Source organism: Anopheles funestus, chromosome 2RL (genome assembly GCF_943734845.2).
Source record: "Anopheles funestus chromosome 2RL, idAnoFuneDA-416_04, whole genome shotgun sequence".
Lineage (NCBI taxonomy): Eukaryota > Metazoa > Arthropoda > Insecta > Diptera > Culicidae > Anopheles > Anopheles funestus.
The window spans coordinates 52535162-52558104 of NC_064598.1; the positions used below are offsets into that span (position 1 = coordinate 52535162).

General features: G+C 42.3%; 1 protein-coding gene across 19 annotated transcripts in view; it reads right to left on the reverse strand.

Moving 5' to 3' along the window:
* Positions 1-22943, reverse strand: part of LOC125760779 (metastasis-associated protein MTA1) — a 42303-nt gene that overhangs the window by 4104 nt on the left and 15256 nt on the right. For all 19 annotated transcript variants that reach the window (XM_049421255.1, XM_049421253.1, XM_049421256.1 and 16 more), the window contains 10 exons: positions 17055-17162; positions 3224-3441; positions 2682-3002; positions 2393-2581; positions 1915-2187; positions 1500-1810; positions 1164-1426; positions 436-1086; positions 237-364; positions 47-162 (listed from right to left, as the gene is read on the reverse strand). In XM_049421255.1, the coding sequence (XP_049277212.1) occupies positions 47-162; positions 237-364; positions 436-1086; positions 1164-1426; positions 1500-1810; positions 1915-2187; positions 2393-2581; positions 2682-3002; positions 3224-3441; positions 17055-17162 (2578 nt within the window). The remainder of the gene's footprint in view (positions 1-46; positions 163-236; positions 365-435; positions 1087-1163; positions 1427-1499; positions 1811-1914; positions 2188-2392; positions 2582-2681; positions 3003-3223; positions 3442-17054; positions 17163-22943) is intronic.

Genomic DNA, 22943 nt, shown 5'->3' on the forward strand with positions numbered 1-22943 from the left:
ATATTTTTGTTGATCTTTTCTTCCACTTGTTCGTATGATAACTTACCGGCCAGCTTTGGTGGAACGGTAAAAAACATCATCCGGCGCATCGTTCCAGCTGATCACCTGTTTTCGTCCAGAACCAGTTCGAGCCATTTGGGCAATTTTTGGTTTTCCATTCATCTGCAATTTTTATAAAGTAATGTTTAGTTTGACCATCTTATATCGATTGCATTGCACAATGCATTTGCTCTTACATGGTGTCGGGGAAGCGGCTGTCCAGCGGATTGCGCCGCTGCAATCATTGCCGCATATTGCTCAGGTGTAGGCCGATGCGATGGCCTGGGATCCTTATTCGGTCGCTTGGCCGGTGGTGCTATAGTAGCTGTAAAAAGTAAGTAAAAAATATACATATTCTACACCAAATATGCTTAAAGCCTTCGCCCATACGCTTACCATCGATTCCATTTGCATCTTCGTACGGTCGACGCTTCAATGACGTCGCCCCAGAGGAAGCTAAGCTACTACCAGTAGTAGAACCCTGGCCACTCGGTGAACTATTAGATGACAAAGTACTTGCATGCAGATTGATCGCTGGCATACCGCTACTGCCAACTCCACCAGAAGTGGATCCAGTACTGCCGGCACTTCCACCCACCGCAGAACAAGTTGATGCTGTTGTGGAACTGCTGTTACTGCCGCCGACCACAATCGGTGTTACAGCTAGACCGCCAGAACCGACCAACGGTGCTAGCTTACCACTGAGAGCACCACCGACCGTTCCCGGCAGTGCTGCTGCTCCACCGAGCACTCCTGTCGTTGGTGTAGTGGTGACCACATTTGGCGGTTTGGCGCCAGCCTCTTCACCCTTATTTGGTATCCGATCGTACAACAGCGTGCCGTCGGGAGCTTTCGGTGGTTTCGGAAACGCTACCACGTCGGGTTTCGGCATGTTCTCCTTTGGCGTTAGTACCAACCATTCGTTAACACTGACACCCGGATTGCCGAGGCGGTTTGCGATTTGCGTAACGCTGCCACGATCTTTCTTCCGGAACGTGAGCAACCGTCGGATCTCCGTTATACTTTTTCCAGCTTCCGCGTTTGCAACTGCAAATATATAATACGAGAGCATGAATACATTTAATACATACTGTAGTTATGTGACGCATGTTGCGCATACTTACACTCTTGCTTAACACTGGCAATGTTAATCGCGTAAGAGGGTTGACGAGCGGCCTTTTTCGATCGTATTATCTGTCGACATAACCGGCGGGACAGTCGTGTCGTTAAGGTCGTGTGCAGATAGAATGCGGTGCGCGTTTTCATGATGGGTCGTGGCGAGCCGGATCGTATCTGTATGCCGTGGGCTTGTGCGTAGTGCCTAGCCAGGTGAGCCTTCAGCTTGAATTCCTTACCACAGTTCACAATGGAACATTTAAATGAAGGACTAAAATTGCATGGGCAACAACACATATTAAACAACATCAGATAACACAAACACTCTGGGCGAAGCTGCATACCTGTGTGGTCGGTGATTACTTAAACCACCGCCAGGAGACCCAGTGACAGTGGTTACCCCGCTGAGGCCACCCGCGATTGGACCGGTACTAGCGACAATTGTAAGATCATCATCGATATCGCTGCCGGGGTTTCGTTTCTTCAGCGAAACCGGCGACGCATTGCTGCTACTGGTGTTGATCGTGGCCACCGGATCGACCTCCCCGTTGTCCGCTAGTCTAGATGCAACTTTAAGGCCTCCGTAACGCTTCCAATAGTTCCAACAGTTCTGACACAGCCGATTGTTTAGGTGCACTGGACCCCACGAGTACCACTGCAATGCAGGAGACGGTAATAGAACGGTATTATCACAATTAATACAAATGCTTATAACTTATAAACTTATAAACATATTATATGTTTAACGTTGAACCTTACCTGCTGCGAAGCCATTGTAGTACAAGATTCACATGCCTTGGTGCTGCTATACATCATCATGTCCACGCTGCCTCCATTTGAATTTCCGTTCAATATGCCCTTGTTATTGTTCGTTATCAATGCCGGGCTCGGTTTGGTGTAGTTCGGAATGTAGACCTGTTTCAACTTGGATTCCGCCTCGACCGCTTTCACACGCTTCTGCTGCACGTAGCGATCTGTCGTTTTCCACATATAGTAGTACTCCACTATGCTTTTCAGCGTTTTCCACGGAAGCTGAAATGACAAAGGGCAAACGATTATGTTATTTTTTCCCCAGCATTACTGATTTAATATATTGAATCAAATTTCCTTTAGCTGCCGGTGTTGTAACCAACAACATAGACTAGACTGTCCTGCTTTCCCCCCTGACTCAGTCAGATAAACAAAGAGTGAGAGAGATAGAAAATCCTCGAAAGGTACTTTACTGCCGTTTACTCACAAAGTCGTTTCTGATATCGTTGAAGTCCTTGCCGTACTTATCGAGCGCATCTTCAAACAGATTCGCTTCCGAGGCGCTCCATTCCTCCATCTCGTCCCGGCAAAGAACTGGCCCGCTCGATGGAACCAGCGAACACATTGCAGTCTCTATCGAATAGTTGTGTTTATGGAGCGTATCCATAGCATGAAACTGTGCGGCGGGGAGAAAAATGTCAATCAACAAACAGTTACGGATTTAAATAATTTCACTCAGCTCGCTAAGAATATATATATATATATATATTACGTACTAAGGTAATATCACGGCTTGCAGCTGCTGCAGACATATGTAGGGACGGTTGCTTGACAGAGCTGGTACAGTCGAGTGCCCTCGCAAAGGTGCCAACCGATCGAGACACTACCAAAAACTGATCGATCTTCTTATCGGTAAGCGAATGTTGCGGCGTCCACACAAGCGTCTCTAGCTCCTCTATGTTGCGATCGTCCTTTTCGCCCGGTTTCAGCATTTGCTGCAGATCCGTCTGATAGCGAGCACCCACTCGAATCTCACCCTTGTCCGCGAGCAACGTTTTCTGCGTTGGATCGAACACGAGACAGTAAAAAAATGTGTCCTGCAAAGAGAGAAGAACAAAAATTGCCATGTTCATTCAAAAAATAAAAACAAATGCTACGAAATGATTGAGGGGGGAGGGATGGCGAACAGGAATGACGATAAATGGTAGTAACCAAAATGGTGCTATTAATTAACATATTACGAGAGCACGATTGTAACGACTGGTGTAACCGGATTCAATGACGCCGATTTGGAAATCGATCCTTTACTACTACTCACGTCTTTGTTCAAGTAACTGAGCAATGATTCCTCTTCGTTTAGCAGCGTTACGGAGCATTTGCCCCGTATCTGGGTGGCAGGGAGTGTTTCGACTTGGCGCGACAGGAACAGTTCCCGCTGCTTCATCTGATGCCGTTGCTTCGGATTAAGATGCTCCCCACGTTCGCCACTACCAGCGCCACTGTTGGGACTGTTGTTACGCTCCTCTTCCAAAGCAACTGTAAGTTAATCAAAGAAGAAGAAAAACGATCATTAGTTAAAATCAGAAAAAAAAATTTCGTTTTCACAAGGAGATTATAAAACAATTGACTGTATAAAGACAAACAAAACTCGAATAACTGCATTTTATATCCAGAATATATATGTATATAAGTTTCTCCGCTCCACAAAAAACGATAAACGATAAAAACGAAACGATTCTAGGACAGATACTGTCTATCGGATTATTTTCTAAAAACATGTTTTTATTTATCCTTATCATTTGTTGTGTGTTCGTCGGCGAAACTTCACATAAATCAATCCACAACATCACGCGCAGTTGCGTGCTTTTAGCGTAGACATGGAACACCGACAGATCATGTACCTATAAGTTGTGTACAACGCGGTCCTGGACACAATCGCGGACGTAAGCGAGGTTTTAGGGCGATGCACATCCACAGTAAGGAGGAAAATGTAGCATCACCCGCGCATCTCACCCACGACGACCTCAGAAGATATCGTCCGCTTGACTATTTCACTATGGTTGGCCATCAACATCGTGCGAAACAACAACCGGAAGGCGACCGTATTAATTAAGCATGCATGCAATCAATTTCATGCATGTCCGCGTCATCGTCGTTTTAGCGTCCGTTTGATATGAGAAGCATCGTCTACGCATCCGATGCACCGTCCCAAGTGCGTGTCATTGCAAAACGGTCATAGAAGTTAGCATATGTATACTAAACTATATATGTAGCAAAGCCCCATGTTCTTTGTGCTCTTTTACGAATCGTCATATATAAATCGCTTTTTAATTTTTCTTTCGTATTTCAACTTTTTTCTTTTTTTTTCAATAATTTTTGTTCAGTTTAATAACATTACCAAACGCTAAATGTACGGTAAGGGTGAAATGCTTTTTCCAGACAAAAAATTTAAATTTTATCTTTGATTTAAATATTTTCCCAAAAAGCTCCTATTCATGCTACAAACTCTTCTCTGGCGTGTTATTATGAACAGGAAATATTCTGGTCGAATTTGCAACACAGCGTTGTGAAGGATTTTCCATTTCCAAATACATTACTTGCCCTTCTTGCCCACGCCATTATACCGCCGCCGTTCGATATAAGCAAACGTTCAATTTTCCCACAACGCTTGTCCTTTATAGAACGAATGTTCCACGGCTGCTAGTATCGTAGTGTCCACCCATTCCATCCTTCCTTTGCTATCTGTTCCACAACCCCTTCCTCAACACGCACACATAATGACGTTGTATTTGCGCTTTGTTTACGCACACCATTACGCATGCAAGTCCGTTTTCTGGTTTGCCCGATTTCAGGATTCCAGCACAACACAAATCAACGGTGTCCTTTTCTGCTCTTCCATCACCACCACCACCACCACCCAATCATCATCATCATCTTCACCTGCTTCACAATTCCGTCCCTTCAAAAACGATTCTTCGGGGGGGTTCCGATCCCTTCTTGCTTGGTTGAAAAAGCCTGGTTGGCTTTTCCTCCTATTTTCCGAGTGCAATTTAAGCGCAAGCAGGGCGCAATGTACGCAAACAAATAGGCCCATGCTGCCGCTCTCGCATACATACAAAACACACATACAGCGAAGCAGGCAAGGGATACTGCGGACGGTGGAAAAGCGTGGAAAAAACCTTTTGCCGCATTTTCTCCAACGCTTTGCTACATGTCTGCTGCTAGACAAGAGCGAAAGGTTGGAAAAAGGGATGTTGTTCCGGACGCACTCTTTCTCTCTCTCTATCTTTCTCTTTCTCCTTCTCTCTGCCCCGTCTGGGTGTAAAGGACTTTCAAGCAGAAATTTAATATACGCGGGTATATTCGTATTCAAGCGCGTTCGTACGTGTATCTGGGTTTGAGTTTCCTTTTTTTTTTCACGCAAAAGCAATGCCGCCAGTCCGCGTACGGAGGTGGCCGCCGAGGTGGTTGAGGTTAGAATTGATGAGGCTTTTTTTAGCTAACATCCCCTTTGCGTCAGTCGCATTCGGTGTAGAGAGGCGGTACTGTATTGGGGAGTGTTAGCTAGTGCCCACTTCAGTTTTTGGCGAAATTCGATTTTCGGTTCACCATCGCTCGTCCTACCTTCCTTTTCTCTTTACATCAATTGCCTTCTCCTCCCCATTTCCGTGACCGGTGAAACCGTCGAAGCGTGGAAAAGTTTGACAGACTTCCATGGTAACATGGCGGTGGGCACCACTGCGGGCAATGGCAACGTGCGTTAATCGCACAAGATCGCTACAGAACCGAATCGCCGAACGGTTGTTCTAATATCGAACGAAAGAGGTGCATTTGAAGTCGCGCTTCAAATTGAAATTGAATATGCATCGTTGTTTGTGTACTAGCTATTACACTCAAACGTGACTAACACAACATGTCGACGACACTTTGGCGTGCAGAATAAAGTTCAATTATTTCAAAGCAAAACAAAAACCAACTCTCACCGTTCGCATTACAATAATGAACTTTACAAAGAAATAGACGGAAATGTAATTACACTCGAATATATTTGTATCAAAACTATAAAATAAATCGAAAGGGACAAAAGAATTTAATAACAACTTGAAAGTTTTCATAACATCTCCATGGTAACGCGGGAGTCTTCATAGACTCCACACACATCAGCACTCTGCAGAGGCATCTTTTTCGACGCTTTTCAATCCTGCAAAAAGCCACACACACACACAACATGGACGCACCTTTCATCTTTCATTTCGGGACGAAGTGTCGCTGTTATCGCGTATCGACGACAGAAAACCACCTTTTTCATCCGTCCCTGGAGATAACATTTTTTCTTCTTTTTCTTTTTTGTATATCTCCACCAACACGGACCACCACAAACGAACGGGAAGGATAATGCAGAGGTGTACCACCGATGAGGTGGAGAACATTTTCTACAGTTGCGTTTGCGTTTTTCGCAAGTACCAAACTCGATGACGGTGGCGCTTTGACGTCGACGTTGTCGAATAAAGAAACGCAGGAGGAAGCTCGAAGCTCGATGGTGGCACCAAATTTGGGTTGCAAGGGCGCGCCGCAAAGCGAAACTTTCACCAGTGATGGTGGAAGGGGTCCAGTGGTACCGACCGGGTGCGAGAAAATGGGTGCTCAATATTTAATGAAATTTCTCCCACTTTTCTAATTGCACAGGAGAACAAACCATCCTGCCCAATGACGGACTCTTCTACTATAGGTACCCGAAAACTAGTAGAGACTGGGCCCCGGGAAAACATTGCTACATCACAAGCTGCTGCTCAAAAAGGAAAGCAACCGTGTACGGGTAGGTGGTAGGAAAGGTACGTGGATGAGAACGAACCGTGAAGGAGGGTTTTTGTGTATCGAAAATTTTCGTATAATCTTCCGCCCCCTGTCATTTCCACCCCTTGTGACTGAGGGGTGCCCTTTCTTTACGGGGAAAAAAGGCATCAAAAACACAACCGATTCCGGAATACCGAGTACTGTGGAGTTCTGACTCGGGGAGGGGAAGGGAGGCAGAGAGCATGGAAGGTTTGCGATGGTATGGTGGCCGTGAGGAGTAGCGGGAAAACCCATTTTCGCGAGTGAAGATGAAAAAAGGATCCGGGCTTTGCTTGCTCTGCTTTCGGTTTGTGGCTCTGTATCCGGTCGTCGGTCGCCCTTTTTTTGGTTGGAGGATTTACATACCCGCACACAACGCACACAGTTACACGCGATACATCCCACACATGTGTACGGCACACCAAGCGAGATGACTTGTGGTGAGGTATCCATCCAAGCAACCGAGCATAAACGGCAAACGCAACCGATCAAGCGTCCAGTTAGGGGTGGGAAAGGGGGGAAACAGTACCACGGAACGGTTATAGATGGCGCTTTGCAATCTCTCTCGAGCCATGGTACGAATGGTGTTCGGTGGAATGATATGGCGTTTGTCCACAAATCACGTTCCTTCCTTGCTCAAAGCAAACCTTAATTGGGATTGTTGCATGTTAGATATGTATTTATTTGTTAAATTTCTACTTCACATGAGATTTTTTAACTACAGTTGTACTAGCAAGTATATAGCGTAAAGACAAATACCGATATTCTTCCGCCGCGTGAATGTCGATTGCAAATGATACCTCCTAAAGTCCATTTAAAGCTCAATATAGCAATAGGTAGATGAATTTTTCAAATTATTCAACTACATTTTCAACTACACCTACTACATCTTTGGATATTTACATTAATGACCGAATATAATTCTGCAAGTGAGGAAAATCTTATTTTTTACATATATCTTGCATTCCAACAACAAGACATCTGATATATATATTTTTTTCTGTGGTAAAAGGTAAAAGCCAATTTTTTCCGAAGTAGCAGCAATCGAACTCCGGAATATTAACTTCGGAATATGAACTCCTGCTGACAACAAGGTAGACCCTGTTTAATTTACAAAAAACGGAAAAAAAATCAAAACAAAATAGTTAAATAACGAAAATCACCCTTCCTAAATTACAGGAAAAGCAACTATTGGATACTTGTGTAAAATACGAGAAAGTATATAAATAACGTCACCGACGACAACGGAGCTTTCGAAACATTGCTATCCAATATCAATACCAATTGAAAACTATTGATATTGAAAACTGTGGAAAATCCAAAAGTAACCTACTAGAAATGTTGAAGAAAAGTGCGCAACACTCATTTGTTATATTCGAAAATAATATATTTAAAAATATGTGATAGCCCCAGAATGAGTGTCAGATTATGTACAATGCCACAAAATATAAGGGAAATTACAAAAAAAAAAAACTTAGAGTTATAACTTCCCCTACCTTGAGTAGAGAGCAAACCAATGTAAAGACAATTGATTAAATATAAATCATTTCAATAAAGAAACAAACTAAAAAAACACGCAAAAAACAAGAAAACAGGAAAAACTTATTTGAAAACAGTTTGAAAACCTGTGGTATAATGCTGAAAAATTCAGCGTTCATTCCGATGTCCACTCCGGAGTTGAGATAGGAGCAAACATCGAAATCGACACATGAGTAGCTATCAAATTCAGCTACCGCTTGGATCCTGTAGTAATGCGGAGTTGACTCCGGGCTTGAATCCGAAGTTGACTATGAAGTCCAATCAGGAGTTGACTCTCAATTTGTTTGAAGTCAAATCCGTTTGTTCAATTTCGGATTAGGATTAGATTCATGATTCCATTTCGAAATTCTCAACACAAATTCTGTGTCAAGAAATAATAAATAAATTTGTAAGTTATATTGCTTTTTATAAATATGTCTTAATTTACATATTAATGGTGCATATTTCAGTGGAAAATCAATTTTAAAATGTTTAAGGTATATCAGCACAAACGTTATGCATCAAAATAAACAGGACATCCAGGATATTAATTCCGACTTCAAGCTTTTACCCGTAGTCCATTTAGTGTTCATCGCTAATTAGAAAGTAATGGATTAATAAAGCCTTGAAATTCGAAATAACAAAGTTTTTTCTCCTTCTTTCCTTTCTAACTCCAGGAACAAACAACAAAAATGAATGAAAGAATGACCCAAATTTTATCAATTGGTGATCGATGATTGCATCATATGACATTTTAAAGCAGCATTTCCGTCCGTTAAAGTTCAAAATCAATAATCAAATTCCATTCGCACCCATTTGTCTACCTCATACAGACGCAAGCGAACCAATTATCTGGCAAAAAGAAGAACTGACCGCTCGACGGTCAACCACAAAACCGCAATTTCCACCCGTGTTGCAGCGGACAATTCGCCTGTGTTCAACAAGTGATGATAAAAGCGATATTAAAAAGATGAAATAAAAACATCATCCCGGTGCACTATACCATGGCGCACCAAAACATAATTATTATGCTCCATTTCCAACCATCGCTGCACGCGCGCACACAAGGGGGTCTTCTGGCTGTCTCTCTGGCAGCTCCACACCTGGTTAGTGTGATTTATTCATCATCGCGTTTCTCTTGTGTTTCAATCGAATCGTTTCATTCGCTTTCAGTGCAACATTGAAACACTGAATTGACACTGAGGGGCAGATTGCTCATCGTAAAATGAAGCATCTGATTTCCAATGTCAGTGACACCCGAGCAGCCCCACTACACGAGTTTTTCCGTACTTACCCACATTGTTATTGCCCAATTTTCCTCACTTTAATGTGTTTGGGTGGTTTTTAATAACCAATCAAATGACCGAAAGATTTCCCATAAAGCTGACACGATGTGGTTTGGTGACTGGTTATTTTTTGAAGTGTAAGTTGTTGCCACTGCACTCTTTAAAAAGCGTTTACCATTATCTGCTTTATCGTCTTCCTACAGTGACAGTTTGTTGCCACTTTCATAGTTGTGCTGTTGATGCCTCATAGGGATGCATTTCATTATATCAATTAAACGGTTTGGAAATGTAACGAAATGATGAATAGGCTGTTTTTTGGGAACCTGGACAAAGAAGAATAACTCCTAAAAGTAAAGCACAATCATCATAAGATAGTGCTTAACGTTCTTTACAATCGTAATGATGTAACAGATATCAAAAAATGTTTTCCGATTTTTTTTTCTAAAAAACTAAACGAAAATGCCTTGTAAAAATTGTAATGAATAAAATTAACAATTGGGGTAGAAGAAGAATATTGCAAATAAACAATAAAATTAATTGACCTCTCTCCTCCTCAAGCTAATTTCAAATTATACTACAGTGTTTTCCGAGTTATGTGATAGTCGAATGATTGATCAATATTTTTTGTAGTTTTTTTATGCGAAATTCAATTCAACAGAATTTGACATTTTTATCTGCTTGTCTTAAATTATTCCCAAAAATACGTGTATAATTATTCCATAAAAATTATATAAGCATAAATATTGGTTTAGGTTAATTTTGTTTTGTGTGTCCAATTTCTCAACACGAAGTATGAACGTCGTGTTGAACGATAATCAACTTACGCAGGTTTGTCCGAAACGCATTATTTGCGTAACTCGGGAAATTATTGTATATGGTTTTATACTTCTATTTTTAATATGAAAAGAATTTTTTATTCTGATAAGGAACTATTCGAACAATCGGTGGAAACTTCATTTCCGTGGATTGGGATTTCATTTTCGTGACATTCAACTTCAACACTTACAGCCACGTACAGGAAAATAAAAAAATAAGTTTTTTTCAACTAGTTTAGATATTTATTTATGAAAATGGAACCTCTATTATCCACCGAAATGGAATGTCTATTTGTTTTATTGAGAGAGTACTTTAACGAAATCGAAAAAAATATATTATAGTGATAGGGTCCTTTAATTCATGTTAATTCATTCTTCTCGAGAGAAAGTGTTTGGTGGTGTCCGGCGTAACGATACTGGCTTTTCATACGACAGAACGGCATAAAATGACAAAATAATCAGTTTTTTCACCTAATATCAACATTGGAACATAATTTAAAAGTATTCAACTTTCGTATTGTATAAATTCATTCAAGTTTAACTGTTCACACTAACATATCATACTATTAATGAGAGGTGCGTATTGATAGGTAAATCGTCATCTGCATAACTGTTCGAGTTGAGAGTGAAGAAGACCTAACGAACAGAGTGTGTAATTTCATTTTACTTTCTGCATTTTTATCAATGATGATTTTTGTTTTGTTCTGTTATATTTATATTTGTCTGTGTTTGTTCATTTTCTTTCTATTGCTTTTGCTTGTGAGTTTTTCATTTTGTGAACGACGCCCCACAAATCAAGCTCTTTCTCCTTTACACAACCACGCTCGCTCACACAAACACGTATATACATTCACTTCCAACACCCAGTTCTTTTCACCCTGTCCACAAGAACGGAGCGTACAACAACAAAAAACCAAAAAAACGCGATACGGAAGCATTTCCGCTAACGCAAGCCACCGAGAATACACTACCAACGAGGAGAGAGAAAGCGCATTGAAGCTTTGGTGGTTTTGTGAGGAAAGAATTATTGGATGAACAGTGGTGTAAGGAAGCAGTATGATGACGTGGTTGAGCACCGAGAGGGTGGTGGTGGTTAGTACTGCCACCCTTCGAATCCATGACACCTACTCTTCCTGTGGGGTTCTCGAATGTATTGAGCCAAGTTTTGCAGCCGTCCGGAGAGCGCCTGAATAAAGTTTGCTGATGGAGTTCTGGACGGTGTACGGGTGTGGATCAGATGGACCAAAGGAAGTAAAACTGAGGTACGTGCGGGTAAATTCATTGCCGATCCTTTCGTACGGCCAGAGCGAGCAGCAAAGGAGCCGTCGAGGGAGTGCCGAAAAAGGGACCAAGAATGGAGGCTGTAAGAACGAGCCGCTGGGGGATGAGAGGAGAAGCATTGCGAGGAAAAGGGGCCGCGCTGCCGCAAAAGTGAAATTGTTAAAGCCAAAAACCCACCGATGAGCCAATGTGGGTGTCGGGTGGAGCGTTTCGGAAGAAACACAAATGGGATACTAGGAGACAGAACGACTACAAGTGGACTGGTAGCAACGGCAAGTGTACGCGAAATGTGCGAAAGAGAAAGAATTAGAGAGAGGTTTGGGTTTACATTATTTTCTGCATACATCGAACACAAAACCCAAAGGCTCAAAGAGCCCTCCCACCGTTCCATTTGTAAGATGAAGGAACGGAAAATACGCGAGAGGTCTTGAAAAACGGAACTACCCACACCACCCCATGATGTTTCCATGTTCATCCATCTCGTTTTGTGCCACCCTGTGCTGGACCAATAAAAGGGATAGAGAAATTGGTAAAATTTGTATTCGATGCTGATGATGATAGGGCAGGCCGGAGAGGGAAAAGTTCTACCCAGAAGAAACACTAGTTGGCGCTGATGGTTGTATAGAGAAATGGGAGAAATTCTACCATCATCGGGTGATGCAAAAGAGGAACCAGGGCTGAGCAAACCTTAGCGGAACACAACATGGCGTGCTGCTGCTGCTGTTGCTGGTGGTGCTGCAATACCGGTTAACTCTATTGCACTGCACCTGTACATGTATGTTTGTGTGCGTTGTAAGGGTACGTGTTTGTGAGCTGTACGTGTGCAAGAGGACACGGCGTAAAAGCTCACGGCTCCAAGAACAACAGCAACCAACAGTTTCGGTGAGAAAACGCTAAGCAACCATCGGCGACGGCCAGGATTCGATCGCGCAAAAGAAGAATACACCGACTAGAAACAGGGAAGGATACGAAAAGATTCAACGGACCGAACAGACCGAGGCGGACGGTGGAAAAGGGGCCGTAGTAGACCATCAGGAAAAGCCATCGCCGGCAATATATATTTCGTCGCATTTTCTCCTTCCTGTTCTCTTTCCGGGACTCTCGCTCGCTCGCACATAGACGGAAACAATAAGAAGGGATTGAGGGGGGGGGGGGGGACACGACCATGAAGTTCATGTGGAAGTGTTGCAACGGAAAGGAAGGATGGGGTCAATGTTTGAAGCACCGAGCCATCAACCGACGACGATGCGAATCGATGCTGCGGCCGGGTGTATGTGTGCACTGTGCGCGATCGGTGCGTTATCCTGGCAAAACATACATACACCACGCGTGCGACAAGTTAGTTGAATTGATAAGTTTGTGTAAGCATCACTGGAGAAATGCCGATTACCGTACGCACAATTTGTCACAGCTCCGTAATCGAACGAATAATTTTATTAACTTCACTAGGGTGATTTAAAATGAAAATAGAAGTACGAAATACTTTTACTCACTCTTATCCAGTGATAAGAATCCCGAAGAGAGTGAGTCGTTAGACGACGCGAGTGATTCAAAAGATAAAAGAGTGAGTTAAGCAGGGAGTGACTGAGTTGAAACACAAACAAATAACCAAAGGATTAGTATATTATATTAGTTTTTATGATTCTCAAAAGAGTAAGTACAAGTTTCGAAGCCTTATAGCCACTCTTGTACTCTGATTCAATTCACTGAGAAGATTGATTATTATCATATCTAATCGGAATTCGCATACAACGGGTAGATCAAATTTATCTCGAAGACTCTCTCTCTATCTTCTTGGCTTTTTTAACGACCTTACAGGTCACACTGGCATTTTATGGTTTGCTAGACTTATTTTTACCACGTAGCCGGATAGTCAGTCCTTGCTACGGGGGGATTGGTCCGGATGGGATTTTAACCCCATCCTGCCATGTGGACCGGCGCCGTTTATTGCATGCACTAAGCCGTTCTAAAGAAATTATTAAAAGTCATTTGATTGAGTTAGAAAACAAATCAACCAAATTTTAACTTATTTACATGAATTTTGTGCTATAAAATCACTTAGATTTCAAATTTTTAAATTCATGTATCCTGAGAATCCGCGTATCAAAGGAACCCTGTACCTCGGAGACTACCTGAATATACCAGAAATGTGAAAAAATACTGGGAAAGTTGATTCTAGATATTTAATGTTTAACTTGAAATCATCTAAATCACGTTTGGTTCTGATTTAGATTCACTGTTGACACGTAAACTTATCAATTCAGCTACCACCATTGCATGCGACTAAACGGAACACGAAACCACCGTCGTCCTTTTTGAAGAATGACGACAACGACGACGATGATGATGATGATGATGATGATGATGATGATGGTGATGATGTTGGTCCGTTGGTATTTGTGTAGCAGTTGTCGCTTGATAGAACTCATTGGAATCGTTCAACAAACTCCAAACAAGAACCAAAGCATAAAGCGTTGCATGTACCTTTGGCCCTAGGTAAGATCGTGAACTTTGTTCAATGATTGTGATTGTAAGCCGAAACTGGTTTTGCGTCAACATTGACAGCCTAACACCGGGACAAGAGATGTGGGCATGAAGGGATATTCGCACACCACAGAAGTACCTTCACGTTTTCCGGAATTGCATTCGTTACCAACGAATGTCACAGAATAAACCTGATCGACCAAACGCGTATTGCAATCATTGAATAACAGATATTCAAGTGGAAGAGAGAAAACCATGATAGATACAGAGAAAACGAACACTGCCCTACCGCCGGGATACGATTAGTTTAGGCAGTGTCACAGACAACACATGACGACACTTACCATTCTCCTCCCTGCGTACATTCCTTTCTTATCCTAATCTTTCTTTCTATCCACCCACCTACTCTGTGCTATCACATGTTTTCACATTTCCTTTCTGCTTATCCTGTTTTCCAACAAAATGCATACACACGAAACAACGCAGCCATCATCCTTTTGGAGCAACCTTCCCAACACTTTCTGCTCCACCTACGTAAGCATCGGAGTTTGGGGACAAGGCAAAGCATAGGGTGAATAAATGTGGGCAAGTATAGCCGCATTTGCGCTAACAAATCTGCCACCACCCAACCGAAGGATGGGTGCGCATGTGTGTACCTTTAATTTCGAGCTCAAATGAAAGGAACCAAAAGCCCTCTGCTTCCAGCACATTCTATTAACAGCACCGCAGATTGATTATATGTATATATAAAATATATACACACATATATTCTCTCAATTTCCGGTTCACAAGAGTTCACAACTGAAGGGAGGATGTCAGTAGCACATTGGTCATTTGGTGCCACATCGAGTACGAATCCGCGAGTATTAGCATAATCCCGATCGTATGTAAATCCAATCATTTGACCACTTGCAAAAGGGTGAAAGTAAAGCATTGCACTGCATCAACTTCTATTTGAACAAGCTCCAGAAAGTACGAAGGATTACAAGTCGACCTCGGTACATTTCAGTCCAATATGAGCAGAACCCAGACATGATTCCAATCGCGGTTGAACTCGAAAACCTTATTAAGGATTCTTGCAAATGTGTAGCCCTTACGGAAACTTTTTACAGTTACCAATTCCAATGCGGAATGTAAAATTGAAGTGTTGACTTGAAAAACTGTTACTTTATCAGCTACATAACTCAAGATTCTCTTTACTACGTTTAAGTAAATTTTCTTGAAATCATTAATATTAAGATGAATCTTTAATTTAAATTTATTCAAACAATTTAATAAGGAAGATGTCGCCCTTTTAAATTTATCCAAAATGTAGTCCACGATCCCTAGATAGCGGGGGAGATAATTTCCATTCATCTCGCTGGTCACAAATCGAGGAATATTTTCTTCCTTGTCAATCCACCGCAACATGCTGACTGAGCTCAGTAACACTTTCCTCCGACACAGGACTTTTCGTATCATTTTGTCACTTAAGTTTTTTCTCCCCGTTGAGAAAATGTAGGTACAAGAGCAAATGAGAGATAAGCAAGGATACCATCAAATGTTTTTTTTCTTTTAGTTCTTTTTCTCGTCCCCAGCGCGTGTTTTGAAATTCAATTCCTGTTGCGCCCCACAATCGACCTTTTTTAGTTTCTTTTCCTTATGTTGCATTTCTGGCCTGCCGTTGTGTAGGACAGAACCGAGTTCCTACGAAAGAAAGGATAAAAACGAACAAAACTGTGCTCCATTATACTTTGTCTAAACTTTTGATTAAGTATCAACAGCGAGACTTTACTGTATCAAGGTACTTTAGGGTTTGGCAAATATATTATCTTTTTGGTAAACATCTGTAATAAACCCCAACACACAAATGCACGAAAGCAAATCGTATCAGGTATTTTGTTTAGTTTGCTAAACACTAGATATTATTGCTCAAATTACGCATTGATCACGATAATCAATCCCCCAAGATGTAAAGCTCGATACAAGGGAAAAAGGAAAATAAGGCACGATAATTCCCTAATTACTACCTCCCGATGAACTTGAGCTGTTCGCATGCAAATTAACTAAGCAGGAGAAAAAAACGGAACGTACACACATAAATGAAAATTCCAACCACGCCCAAACTGAAAAACCAGAATTCATTCCCACCGATGCGCCGAACGAGTGGCATCGCTTTCACAGCATCGAACGAAAATGTGTTCCGCAGACTATTCATAGAGCCCGCGCGAAATGTGGCTTTTGGGCCAGTGGGAAGACTCGCAAGACGACGGCAAATTATTGCCCGTAGTCGCAGAAGGTTTCGTTCGTACAACAGAGTGGGGGTTCGATACACACGTCAAATGTTCGTTCCACGACTATACCACCTTCTCTGCTAACTGTAATTATCTTCTCGAATGAGATATTTTGGACGCGCTGACCGACCACTGGAAGGCTTCAATCAAATAACAACTTTCCTCGAGGAAGGGGTCCATCCGCTATAGTTTCGGCGTCACCATCGTCACCGTCGTCGGCGCTTGGTTAAAACAAGTAGCCTTAAAATAACGAGACTATCTTCTTCCCACTGATGGCGGTACCACCGATAAGGAGTTTCGAAGCATCTTAAAAACTTTGAATATCCTGCAGCAATATCTCTTGGTGCGCGTGTATCAACATGCACACACACACACATACACAAACACGGGGTGCTATCGCCTTCCGAGTGGCCTGGCTCATCGTCTACCGTATTTCTTAGCGTCTTTATGTTACACTTGATCTTGATGCTTAAAATGGAGAACCAACCGACCGGTAGAGCAACGCAGCATCACCCCCAGTTCAGTTCGGTGTGTTCCTTGTTTAAGATTCGAAATTGAAAATTTAGCATGCCATACTTGACTCCAACGAAAGCGAGGGCGTAAAACAAAGATATCAAATTGGGGAGAGAAAAAAAAATGAGAAAAACGAAAGCACTAACCTAGGGCAGGATCTAGCACCGCCTGGGCGGCCTGCTCTTCGCTGACGGGTGTCTTAAGCCACATCTTCTTCAGCTTCATTGCCGCCGGGGAGTCCTCGGATGTGGCCACTGTGGAAAAGAAAGAAAGAAAAGGAATGCAAAATGAAACATGAAACACAGAGCTAAGGTGAAGGATTTGTTCGTTTCGTTCGTTTTACGAACATACTGATGTGCTGTTGCATGAAAAAAGGCGTCCTTCCAGTGCTTGGGCTCTTCCTCGCGCTGCATCACCTATCCGTGAGAAGATCCTAACATTCACCATACTTCTCGTTGCCTTCTTTTCCGTATCTCCAATACGGTGCTTCCAAGTTTCCAACGGTAGATAACTAGTGCATGATTACGATTTCGCAGTTGCATGCCGAACTTTTTGCAACAATTTTCATTCTTTCAGCTTATATTAGCTTATGGAGTTTCGTGGATCTATGTAAGTAAAGTTTGATTGAAAATAACCTACCGCGTTCTTGTATTTTTTGTGTGTAACTTTCATTTCTTTTTCTTCAATTGTATAGTGACTAGTGACTCTTTCGTCTCGATCAAAACGAGCAAACACAAACACTAGTCGGATGTTTCAAATGGCATTTGATAACATTTTTTGTAAATGTATAAAATATCAGTTTTGTCATGGATCGTCTCCAGTTTTTAAAAACACGTTAGAAAAATCAGAAGGCACTTCTTCTTTGGTATATGTCCCTCCTACGTAGTGGATGCTTCCTAGAGGATCGAATAAGCGGCAGAAAACCTTGGGTTAACTATTTGGAGATGGTTGGACAAATACCAAAATGATGATGCCACCACCAGTGTCCCTAACGACAATCACGACTTATGCAGAGGTGACGTACAGGTTGGTGGTCGCTTTTATCGAAAGTCATCCAAAATATCTGCTGACTGCTAACCGGCTTCTACAGTTTGTGGAAACTTTTCCATTCAAAACACTTCTCGCGACCATCGAAACGGGGAATATGTAGAGTCTTTATAGTTCCAGCACTCGAATACGCCTCTGGGACATGGACTCTGTAAAAAAACTGATGAAATTCTTTTAACGTTTGAGAGAATGAAACTCAGAAGGATCTTTAGCCGTATGTGTGGAAAGGCAATAGAAGAGTCGCTATAGTTAAGAGTTCTATGAGCAAATTAGACTCGCCTGGCTCCAGTGATCAATGGTCATGTGATTCGAATGACACCGTACGACTCAGCCGTTTAGGTCGTTTACATGTACAGAGGAGGCGTGGTAGTTTCAAATTGAGATCGGGTTGCGTTGAATCCCGTAGCAGCCCAAGAACCTTTTTGTAGGGTGTGGATAAGACACAGCTGATAAATAAGTAAGGTGTGGAAGGATAATCTAAGAGCATTCACATTAACATAAATAAAGTTCGATACGTTAGCATCATTAAGATCATGAGAATCGTACCGGACAACCTCATTGAAGGGTTAAACCTTCGACAATAACATAACAAAAACATTGTGGTCTTATCAAATGACATCTATCCTGAAGGTTATTCATCCCTTGGTGGAAACATTTGATACCATAAGATATTGAGCAACTTCAGTTGATCGAAATGACGAACTTCACCTTCGACGAATTTCGACAAGATGACTTGTGTTAAAAAAATTCAGATTTATCTAACTATAAGACTTGTTCTGTCAAAACCGAAATTAGCGTTTCGATTACGTGCGCCAAAACATTGCTCTTTATGTATTCCATATTGGTTATTTGTCTTAAGAGATTCTGCAAGCGCATTCAGCGGTTTTTATTGTCTTGTTTCTATTTTTTACGTCCTTTTCTATGTTTTTCTCCTACAAACTGAGAGATCGTTGGGCCCTTATCAACCGACCTTTATAAGGTTCCAACTCGTTAACCAGATTTGGCCGAAATTGACTACTTCCAGTAGAAATAGGGTTATGAAAATAAAACATACCCGCTTCAACATCTCAAAGCCAACCATAAACTTATACGGCCGTATCGGGGAAATCGATCGTTCCGCAAAGGTCGTCGCGCGGTGTAACTCATTTTGTAGCACAGCTATCTGAGAGTATTTGAACAAACAGTTATGCACTGAGTTGAAAGGCAGTTTCGTTGTGAATTGATATACCTTTTGATGTCATTTGCGTACTGAAAACAATAAACCTGTTTATTGTTCTCAAGCTACATAAAATATGAAATTTAGTTTCGTGGGTTTAAGTAAAACATGTAAAAATTCGCAATTAAAACATATTTTTGCTTAATTTTGAATATCCATAAAGCTTGCAACAACATTCATGTTCTATAACATCAGTAGAAATATTTAAACACAACCATAAGCAAAATGCACCACGAATCCGCTGCTCAAAAAGTCGCGGATTTCTTTCCATGCAAATGGGAACGGTCGTCGCCGTGTATAACACTTGTTTTCAAACATATTGCGTTTGCTTCAATCTAGTAGGCGCTTTAGTTTGAATGAGTGTAATTGAGTGGTTCCGTGAGTTGAAATGAGTGTAAATGAGTGCACCGCGGCGACCTTTGCGGAACGATCGATTTCCCCGATACGGCCGATAATGTGGTACTACAAACTGGAGGGAGGTTTTCTCCTACCATGTCTATTTCTCCTTGGCGTTATTTACTCATAGCACGATATTCATTCGATCGTACGGAGGTACGATCGTACGGAGGTACGGTTCGGATGAGACTTGACAACCCGGTCCTGTCATGTAAAGACCGGGGCCACTACCACATACACTATCGGGTCGCACAAAATGAACCCGAAACAGTGATGGAAGGCTTAGTATTGAAAAAAACATACATTAATTTCCAAGTTATTTAGTTTGAACAGTCGAATCGATATTGAAAGTCGCTCTAAAATACGAAATATTAAATTCCAATGCGTTAAAATAAATGATGCTGCATTTTCAGCTATTACTACTGTAGGCCAATGTGTGTATGTGAGTCCATCATTGGTACACCTTTGTCCGAATTTTTCCACAATACACTGCATCAAGCGAGTACTACGGCTTACGTGATGTAGACAGCGGAACCCGTATTGGTGCAATTTAATCCCGCACAACTTTTCACTATGTATTTCTGTTCCCACCTTTCTGTTCCATAATTTAAAAATCAATAATCTCAACGAGCCCAAAAACTAGTATAAAATAGATTATTGTACTAAAAAAAATTGAAAACAGGGAAAGAAATATTTATAACAAAACTAACCCAAAATCGCTCATACGTTCAGACAACCAGTGCGTGCCCGTGCGTGTCCAAAGATCGTTTCGATGTACCTGGAGGACCTTTGCCGAAAGCGTAGGCTGGACCTTCATTTCAATCGCCACAGAACAACAACAGTGGTGGGGTAGATTGCATTCAGATGATATTGGAGAAATAAATGCATCCCCGTACCGCTCGTCAGCTCCAACACACACCCGCTCAAAGCCATGTCTCGCTTCAAAAGAAAAGCTCTCGCAACGGTGCCACCAATCATGCCTAGATGCGTTGCATACTGTATTGAACTGTGGTGCTTTAACGTGCAACTTTTATGTCTATGCTGCATTAACATGTATGTGTACGCGGGTTTCATTTCATACGCACGCACAATGGTCTAATCTTCTCCCTAGGTCACCGTATTTCACAAACTAGTCTCTCCTCCTTTCGAACGAGCCCGAGCAACACGGCACCAAGCAAAGCTGCTAGCTGCTCTCTGAGTTTCGAGATGCACCGATGCATCAGCAGCTTTCTCTGCATCCACCACCCTGTACCATCAGCGTAGGAGGAGGATGATGCCCGTACCTTCCGCGAAATCAATTCAAAATCAAACCCAAGCTTCCGGCAGCGGATGGAGAATGAGTGACCCAACCAATGGGTGGGACGCCACCCGTGCACCAAACCAAACCGACGGATGCGAATGCGTACAGAAGGCAAGAGTTTATGTGCACCGAATCTCACTCAATGCAACCTCATACTTTTAGCGATTTTCTATACATATGTACACGTGCGTATCTTTATAGCACACCAGTGCATTCGATGGTGATGCAGCAGCATGCACGAACGGAGGAAAGAAGAACTCGATCCTATCCTTCCCCTCAATCTCAATCCCACAAACACCGAACCGTGTGTGTTCAAATGCCCACATGGAGGAAAGTTTAGTTAGTTTCACAAGCCTCCACATTCATCCCCCAACGATGAGCAGACGGGCGGAAGATTGCGCTTTTATATAAACATATTTTGTGTGCAAAACTTCCGAATTATATGTACAAAACGGTCGGTTGTGTTCGATGCAGCGGTGAAACTTGAGCTAGAGAGGTCGGTAAAGAGAATGCCAGGACGATGCACATACGACGCCCGCGAGTGCGCTCGCACACACGCGTACGTACAACAGCAGCCCACTGCTCGCCCAGTCGATGGATGTATTTGGTCGGAAAGGGATGTTAAGGATCCCATCCTTATGCCGTATGCCATGAGGTGTATCACTAGTCACCAGCCAGCCAGGCCGTTGACGACGATGACGGTGAACGCGAGCCCCGGGAAAACTCGGAGAAAGGCACCAGCACTTCGCACAACGGTACGACGGAACCGAAGCGACGAGAGCAAATGCGAACGGGAAAAGCGACCGGTGCACATTTCGCCTGCCATCCCCCGCACACCAAACAGATGATATGGAAGGACAGATGCAATTGAAGCAACATGAAAATCGCGCAACGTTCGCGCGGATGATGACGGAGGCACCAGCGCAAAAAGAAAGGATATTTTACTTTTGGAGTGCTCCAACGTCAGAACCAACCAAACTAAAGCGAACCAACCATCCGACCAACCGAACGACCGGTTCATTGTGTGGCCGTGTTCGAGCAAAAGAGACAAGAACAGTTCAATTTGTTGCATCCTTTACTCTAAAATGGGGAGTCAGGACAAATTCACTAGGACCACTATACTATACTTTAATGATTGATTGGTACGTTTTTAGGATGAAACAATCCCGAGAAAACTTAACTTCAAATATGTTAAACCGTTCTATATGATGGTTTACTATACATTTGTCCGAATAGAAGGGAAAATTGATGAATACAGTTCCTGTCATGCTTAAGAAAGTAAAATATGTTGAAATATTCTCTATAATCCTTTCATTGTAGCAACTCATAATAGAACTCACAATAGAAAATACGCTGCTGGTCCCATTAACTATTCAGAGTGATCTTCGGGTCATGAATATTCAGTTTGGCGTTGTAGCGTCTTTTCGTTATAGCAACTCATAATAGCCAGCCACAATCCGGTTTCAAAAATACCTCTTCTTTTTACCGTTTATGCAATTGCAAATGACCACACCGGCTTTCGACATCTAACTAATTAATTGAAGGTTAGTTTGTGTTTCTAATAACAGGTTTGAGCAGATTCTTGACAAATGTCTCATTACAGCGTAAACCCCATTAATGTCGAGCTATAATGTTTCTTCTATTGCACGAAAGTTCTAAAGACTGTTCAATTCAGTGTCTCACGTACATGGACGTTGATGACACCGGAACGAACACTGGTAACCAGCTGCAAACGGTACCTCGACCGACCGACGAGACCAGCACGTGAACGCGAAAATGCAATCCTGTGGCCGGGACGCGATCGATCAAAGCACGATGGGACACCAATACTCCGCGCATTTGCCCGTGTGTAAATTGGGAGACGAGAGTTAACGAGAATTTTCGACCGTTTGTGGTTATCGAAGCCGTTAAGGAGTCATACAAAAGCGGGAACCCTTTGCCTGGCTGGCTGGCTTTGACATCCATACTCCATCCAAAGACGTAAACTACGGGAAACGAGATACGGAGGGATGGAACGGAGTAAGGCAAGCAGGAAGTAATATTTGAAACACATATTTGCACTAAATCTCGTATAAT